The sequence below is a fragment of the Ochlerotatus camptorhynchus genome, unplaced genomic scaffold (genome assembly GCF_037179485.1).
Source record: "Ochlerotatus camptorhynchus isolate MF236.1 unplaced genomic scaffold, CSIRO-AGI_Acam_v1.1 ptg000020l, whole genome shotgun sequence".
Taxonomy (NCBI): domain Eukaryota; kingdom Metazoa; phylum Arthropoda; class Insecta; order Diptera; family Culicidae; genus Ochlerotatus; species Ochlerotatus camptorhynchus.
In genome coordinates, this window is record NW_027040512.1 from 856371 (window position 1) to 864829 (window position 8459).

Consider the following 8459-nt stretch of genomic DNA (forward strand, 5'->3'; position numbering starts at 1 on the left):
GGCAGGTAGTTGATGGAGGAACCCCTAGATGGATTAAAAGAAATATAGAATTTATTTCTTTACCCCTGATAAAGAAGAGAGATGGAGAAAATCATACAAAAGTAATGAAAAGAAAACAAAAAATATAAATAAATGATAAAAATTAAAACCGCCATTCCGTTGCGCATTTGGAAAGAAAGTCTCCTTTTAATTTCGTTCAACGTTCTATGTGTTTATTGCCAGCAGGCTCTAGATATACTTGAATACTACATCCTTCCGGTCGTCGGTGGTTTGCAGTTCGAGCGTGACCGGGCACTGCAACCAGTAGGCCAGCAGTTCCTCGCAGTACCCGACGAGGAAGTACATCTTCCGGGGCGTTATGCCCCGGCGCAGAATGGCCGCTATCCGGACGTGGTTGTACTGCCGTTTGATGATCACTTCCGACAGGACCAGCCCGTGCCAAGTGCCAGTCATGAAGCGCCGGATGAACTCATCCTCCAGCATCGTTTGCGAGGGCCGCAGTTCACCCTCCAGGTTGGCTACAAAGTGTCAACAAATCTTTATGAAAAACAAGTAAATCCCGGCATTAATTACCCACAAGTATTCCAAGAGTTCCACGCTTTCCGATGGGCAATCAGGTGCGGCGGGTTGGCCATTTCGTACGTGAGTGGCCGGTCGCCCTTGGGTGAGATTTTGTACCGGCCGGATTGGGCTTTGGCGCTGACGGCTGTCGTATGCAGCGAGCGACGAGCTGCCAGCGTCGCCGTCGTCATGGGGAGCTAAAATCATAAAAAAACTGTTATTGAGAAACCCAAATTATAGCAAAATAATGAAAAATTAACAAAAAGATAAATTACCAGTCGGATGTTTTGTAACATGCTCATGGTGGTGTTGCTTTCAGATTTTTTTCATCTCGCGAAAAGAGCGAGCGAGGACTGTCATTACTGTTGATCGATTGTTTTGGTTTCAGTTTCATCGATTCTCACGCTGCTCGCTTCTGTTTGTTAAAGTAGGGCTGGGTGATATCGTGCAGTTCGGATGTCCCTGTGGCTGGATGTTTTACTGCACGCTATTTCAAAACTACCCAAATTTGGGTACAATCGTAAACTGGTAAACTGTGTTGGGAGTGACAAGTTGACAAACGAAAAATGTCGATCGGATTCATGTCAATGTTGTTCATTTGTCAACTTGTCACTCCCAACACAGTTTACTGATTTTTGGGTAGGTTCAGTTTTGACCGATCTGGGTGGATTGTACACGCAGAAAAAAATATTGTTGAAACAAAAATATTTGATATATTTGAACGTAAACTCGGTTTGTTGTGGCCGGGTAAGTCACTCTGCCACCTTGTGTTAACACCCACAAAAACACACTCCAAACACCTTGTCACACAGGCAGCCACCACATAACAGATAGTTTTTCATCAATCCTGGCACCACTCCCAAGAATGTTTACATCATGTGTTGTTTATAATAGACCAATCCATGATCTGATTTTATCATTCATTTTTGACAGTATGATCTGCTTTTTATTGTTCTGAACCTCTCAAATGAGTAAACAAACCAATCTAACCTGCCAAATTATTTAGAACGATTGGTTTATTCATGTGATCCAGGATATCAGATGGCGGAGGATGTAATCGCAAAAGCGCATGCTGGTGGTCCCTCGCTTGAAAGCGTATATGGGCGGTTTGCAGGCCGACCGCATCAATTTAAATTCATCGAGGGGGAGATTTTATGCCTAATGGACTTAGTGAACATCATCCAAACTCATGGGGTCAAGACGTTTATCCGTCCGGTGAGGAAAATCGGGAAACGTTCACATGGACAGTTCAGACACGAATCCGCTACCGATGCGCTTGGCAGACTTCGGCTAAAGATTTCGGAACATTTTTCTAATCCGTTAGTATATTCTGTATCCTGTTCTGTATTATCAATTGCTATTTTAAAGTAGTTCCGAATATTTTTCTTAAGTCGAGCTACAAAAAGTAGGAATATCGGTGGTCAGCATTTCATCAGATGGAGATACACGACTGTTGAAGGTGATGAAGGAAAGGTCAGAGTACCTAGCCTCTTTGCTAGTAAGGTGTATGGGCGCACTTTGCCGCCGACCTCACCGGTGAACCAGTGTGTATACAAGAAACGGTACACCTCGTTAACAAATTACGTCACGATTTGCTAGACCCGAAGTGATATGTTTAGGTAAAACGTTTAATTCCTATTAATAGGTATGAAAAGATGTAATATCGCATTGTACATCACTTGTAGGTCAATTCGTCGTATCGGTCACCGTTGTGCATTAAATGGTCCAGCAAGGCTGCAAAGGAATTCATCGATTAAATCCATCAGATTTAATCCCAAACGACAAAATGAAATTGGATCCTTCACTGAAGCTGATGGCAACGGATTTAATCCAGCATTTGAAGCAGACCGTCGCTGGAAGCATGGGAACAGCCATATATTTGAAGATGATGAGGAACGTATACATCGCTTTTACCGATGAGCTCCGTCCCTCATCCATCCATCCAACAAGCAGCGGGTTTTTGTCTGAGGAAACCTTAGCATATTTTAATATATTGCGTTTTTAATTTCGGTTTTATGCTTTTCCATTAAGAAATAAAAATTATTGATAACTAGGCCGTTTAATACCATTACAAATAGTAAATATAATCACAAATAGCCCTAAAGACAAAAACTGTTATGCTTACCTCATTGCGAAGAACTCATCTGTTGAATCAAACCCAAACCCGGCTTGTTTGGTCTTTGCTTGAAAAATTATCAAAACAATTACTATGATGTTCTCAAATATTTACTTGGGCATTGCACTTCAACGGCCATTTTCCAAGCCATTTTCTCAATGCCTGATTTTTCCATATGAGACTGATATGCGATTATCGATATATCGGCTTAGCTTACAATCTCACTTCCATTTTTATCTTTCCACCTCTATTCCTATCTAAATCTGTTTCCTGGAAATCACAGTGCAGAGTCACGAAAACCGAAGACAACAAGAAACGCAACGAAGAAATTGAGAAGAAACATCGACTGATGGCGATGGTAGAGATAAAACCTCACAAAAATGACGACTGGCCACGGGAACACAAGTACGACAAGATTGATTTCACATACGATCTGGATCAGGAACCCCTCGTTGAACTCGAAGATATAGTTACTAGAAGTATTCAAAAGAGAAACACATGCTGGGTCATTAACCTGTGTTTCTTCGCACGCTTCCCTGATCCAATCTATCATTACTTTTGTCGTCACTGTGGCCCAATAAGTACGATGGTTGACGACCGCCGGAACATATTCGACACGGTGGGTGCGTTGCGATTGGGAACACGACAGAAGCAAAGATGATGGCTGCATTCACAACGCTCCGCAGAAAAATGGGTTCAAGGGTGAACTGAATCTGACCGTATAGGTATCGCAGGATGGAATGTTCAAGAGCGTTAAAGGTGACACTCACCTGTGGGATGTTGGGATTCGGGGGGCTTTGAAAAGTGCAGCATAGTTACTTGTTGGAACATTGCAAGAATGTGACCAGGACAGTGTTGTCGATTGTTGCAGGTTGGATCACTTCTATCTTGGAGACAGTCATTAATCCCCTGTAGAATATTGTAATCATTTTCATGTTCACGGCCCTTGAACTCGTTAAATGCATTCTTCACGTTGTACTAACGTTCCCTCCAATCATTGGCAGTGGTCGGGTTGACCCTGGTCTACCGGTGAAATTACAGTTACAGTTCCAGACGGCAGGTAATCAGCTGATGGACCAACACAAGCCATCCACATCACCATCAGCAGTATCATCCTTTACATGGCCATCCAGCGCAGCAGCATCGTGGAGGCGTTAGGCAGCAACATCAATCCGTCTGTTTCCCATTTTCTTCGGTCTGCAGGCCCACGCAGCTGAAAACAAAGAAAAAAAAAATCAATTTCGACTTTAAATCTCGCACGTCGATTAAATCATTACCACACTTACCTCCGAAAACAGACCGGATGGTGGCCACAGACCGCGGTTGTATTTTTGGGATTAAATAATCCTCGAGTACTTTTTCAAATGGACGTAAGTCGCAAAATGTAAACAAACCGGGTTTTTATTGTATATGATTTAAAAATTTGCAATATGCCCACTAGTTTGATTAAATTTGTGATAATCGATTATTTAAGTGTTTTGAATAATGTTTACAAAACGACTTAACATCCTTATTTACACTTTTTGGAATTATTGCCAATACGCTCTTTTGGTTTCAAATCGACGTTTCTGTCAAATTGATTGACAGTGCAGATACGCACTTACAAAAACGTCATCAGTGATGTATAAAAAAATCTTTGCACCAAATCGACATACGCCATTTTTTTTTTCATCTGTGGAAAAAAAACGCGAGTGACAACGTGGAAAAAACGTGTGGAAAAGTGTTGCTGATAAGTTCTTTTCTTATTCAGGAAGAAATGGAGAGAAAGGTGAAAATAGAAGGAGGAAAGTGTTCTGGTTTTCAACTGCTGCTGGGTAAGTGGAATTGTGATTGTGAAAACACGATTAAAGTGATAATGTTGTTTTGTAGATGCCGCCATACAACTCGAAGTGAAGAATACTTATCACGATCCAGGCCATGACCACCGATATGCTCTACCAATGGAGCCGTCGACTTCCAGCACCGGAGCTTGTTTGGGTATCATGGACACAAATACCAGCATAACCTCTTTTGCAGTATCGGAAACGCTTAGTGCTTTCTCGATCAATCCCGATAAGTCTGACAGTCTTTTGAGTGATGTTGAGCCCGTTCGGGTAGGAAGTAGTTCCACCAAACGTCTTGCACTTTCCGATGATTCTAGTAAGTATTTTCTTTCGTATTCAATTAAGTTTGGTTTATAATGTCAAATTAATTGTCAATGTATTACTCTATTTACGATCAGATCCCACTAACCACCCCTCTTCCTTGCCCTGGATTCAACGAAATCAAGAAAGGGCTGGCATGCCATGGCCAGATGTCAGTAGAGCAGGACTACAAGTTCCCGATAATCCACCCAAGCCTTGGACCTCATCCTCGTTGAAGCTGCAGCTACCAGCTCCTGTTGATCGGTCCAAATCACGGATCTCACCCTATCCTCTGCACTCTACGAAGCAATTTAAGGGAAAGGCAAGTGGCTTCTCCGACCGTTCTGCACATTCCAGCATTTTCCAGCGGCTAGGTAATTCAGATCCCGTGCGTTATGATGTTTATGAACGTGGTTTCGATGTTTCCAACGTTTCTGGTAGGTATGGCTACTGGCAAAAAAAAAATAGTATTTTTAACATCACAATAACATTTTAAGGGGATTTAATTTGCATTTTATACACCTTCTAGGAAATCTTCCCGACGTCTCAAGAACTTCCCACCAGGATAGTGATGTATCTTCCCCGTCGTTCTATAAATCTATCTTGCGAGCTGCAACATCAACGCCGTTGCCGACACGTCAAAACACAAAACCGTCAGCACTATGCGTTGATGAGACACCTCTGGATTTGTCAGTTTCAAGGATTAGTGTTGAATCAGACATGCCTATTGATCTTGCGATATCCCAAAAACCCAACTCATTGAATTTATCTTATCGACCTATGGACTTGCGCGTCGCAAAACATTCGGATAACATCAACAATGCCTGTGATGTTGATGACATTTACGAGGTGGAAGAAGAAGAAGATGTCGAAGGAGACCCTATTCTACTGAACGAGTTTTCAATTTACGAATGTTTTGAAGAATACCGCAACATGCATACCGATGATGAGGAGTTTCCCGATTCAGACGATGAGTATGATTTTCAACCGAGACGCCGAAGCGGAAAACCAAAATCTAAAATTACCGTTGAACATGGTCTGATTTTCATGGAATGAATATTATAATGTGTGATAATATTGTTATTTTTTTCTAAATTACAGATGAACTTGGGAAAAATGGGACAGGACTGGAAGAAAAAGAGAATGAAACAAATAATACAACCCACAATAATTTTGAAAAAGAGCTACATGAGGCGAAAGTGAAAAAAGTGTCGTTGAGGAAGGTAAACAAACTGCTTAGGCAGAAAGGGATGGCATACACTAGGCCTGATGGAACCGTAGTACCCGCACGTTCTGTTAAGAAAGGATGCGATTGCAAAATGAAATGTGCCGAAAAATACCCTGACACTGTCCGAAAACAACTGCTTCAAAATATTTTGGATCTCAACTTGTCCGGACAAAACCAATTCATTGCTAACCATATGATTATTACTAAAACAGCTCGTCCACAGGTATCTAATAAGAGTATTTTATGGATTTTGATTCTGGCACTCTAGTGTAACCAGTTCCAACTTACTCAATATGAGTTATTAATTGTACCACAGACAAACAGACGTAGCTATTTATCCGTAATCATCGTACACGCATTTAACGTTCATCACTTTGACGTTTTTATACATTTTATCAAACTTGTATGCAGCATTGATTGACACTTGGCAAGCAAACTTATTTCCGCGAATACCTCGCAAGATGTCGCTTATGAGTTCCACGACGATATGTTTTAAGGAATATTTATTTAAAGAGTTACGTCTGTTTGTCTGTAGCTGTACCTCTCTGATTCAAACAATATGATATGTCGTTAATTAAAACTAGCCAGTTACTACTCTTCTACCTTATTTCATCCTCATTTTTCACAACCAATTCACGTGTACCTTCTATTATCATTACATAATAAGTGTTGTTTTCCTCTTCCAGGTTGTCAACTCCAGGCGTACTTTTTCCAGGTCCTACAGGCTTCCAGGGGTGAATGGTATGGTGAAGGTTTGTAAGGTCATGTTCATAACATCGTTTGACATCACGGATCGGAAGCTGAGAAATCTGGCTGCGAAAAAAATGGCTGGACATGGCGTTGCAGAAGATGATCAGCGGGCATTCAATTCCACAAATAAAAAAGTCAGCCAAGATCACATCGAATACATACAAAAACACATTGATAGCTTTCCTGCTTACTCCAGCCACTACTCTCGTGAGGGTTCCGAAAAGCGGTATCTGTCGGGTGATCTCAACATTAAGGTTATGTATTAGTTGTACCAAGAAAAATGCAGCAGGGACAATTCGTGGATACCCGTACATTACGATACCTATCGGATCATTTTCAAAGAGAAGAACTTGTCATTCAGAAAGCCCAAAGTGGATGTGTGTGGGGAGTGTGAAAAATACAGGATTGCTTTCAAAGGAGAACTGGACAGCCCTACAAAGATCGCCTTGACAGCTGCTCACGAGATGCATCAACAAGCAGCGCAGCGCGTATACGAGGAAAAGCGCAGAGATAGGAAGCAGACCAAAGAGGATTCAAGATATCGAACCGTATCTTTTGACTTGCAGAAGCAATTACCAACACCGCACCTTCGCTGTGGACAGGCTTTCTATGCGAGACAATTGTATACGTACAATTTAACTTTCTTTTCATCCTATCTCGACAAAAATACAGCTACCTGCATGTTGTGGGATGAAAGAAAAGCCAAAAGAGGATCTCAGGAAGTGGCTTCCTGCCTTCTTAGAGATCTTAAAAAGATGCCTCTTACTATTCGCCACGTGACGTATTACAGCGACCGCTGCGTAGGTCAGAACCTCAATAAGACCGTAGTGTTTACGTTTGCCTACTATGTCGAGCTTGCTGCAAGAGATGGCAGAGAACTTATAATCGAACATAAGTTTATGCGCACTGGCCATTCGCATATGGAGGTAGACACTGTGCATTCTGCCATCGAAAAAGCGAAGAAAAAAACTACAATCGATATTGAAACACCGCACGACTGGGTAGTGCTCATCTCTGCCATAAGAAGATCTGTCCCATTTGACGTAGATGAGATGGAGCAACGCGATTTCTGTGCCTTAAAGGATTTGTCGGTCCGATATTGCATTCCTAAAAAGAATGAAACTGGGGAATCAATTAAGATTACCGACATCATGGTCTTCCGCTACTCTACCAATAGTCCTGGAACTGTTCTTTACAAGCACGATGTGGGGGATGCTGAATTCAAGCACATGAACATCATCTTCGGCGTAGAGCTTGAACAAATCAAACTTAACACTATAGAAGATGAACCCATCATGTTGCCAGACGCCAAATTGGCAGATCTCAAATCATTGCTACCATTCGTTAAAAACAAGGAATTTTATCAAACCTTTCTCAAGTCTCTTGTTCCATCGAAACGTGGTCGAAAACCCAAATCAAATCAAGTGGATGATTTCGAAGGTGACATGGATCCGCCAGAAAGAGATTAAGAAAAAATAAGTCATAATGAAAGCGATATGTCAAAGGAAAATGCTGAGAAAATAAAATGATGCTCATTAACTGTACCAACATAATTTTATTAAACACAACAATCTGTTGATTCCGAAACCTGAATGTATACTGTTTTATTGCTGATTGCATTTGAAACTAGACTACCCCAAAAATACATAAGATTAGACGGAAATGCGCACTTTTGTTACAT

General features: G+C 41.4%; 1 protein-coding gene across 1 annotated transcript; it reads right to left on the reverse strand.

Annotated features, from left to right (window-relative positions):
• Nucleotides 1–218: 218 nt before the first annotated feature.
• On the reverse strand, nucleotides 219–924 carry mRpS24 (mitochondrial ribosomal protein S24). Its single transcript, XM_065224280.1, has 3 exons — nucleotides 837–924; nucleotides 578–758; nucleotides 219–518 (listed from the first exon to the last, which is right to left on the reverse strand). The coding sequence occupies exons 1-3, from the start codon at nucleotides 861–863 to the stop codon at nucleotides 229–231; spliced, it is 498 nt and encodes a 165-aa protein (XP_065080352.1). The 5' UTR covers nucleotides 864–924; the 3' UTR covers nucleotides 219–228.
• Nucleotides 925–8459: the final 7535 nt, after the last annotated feature.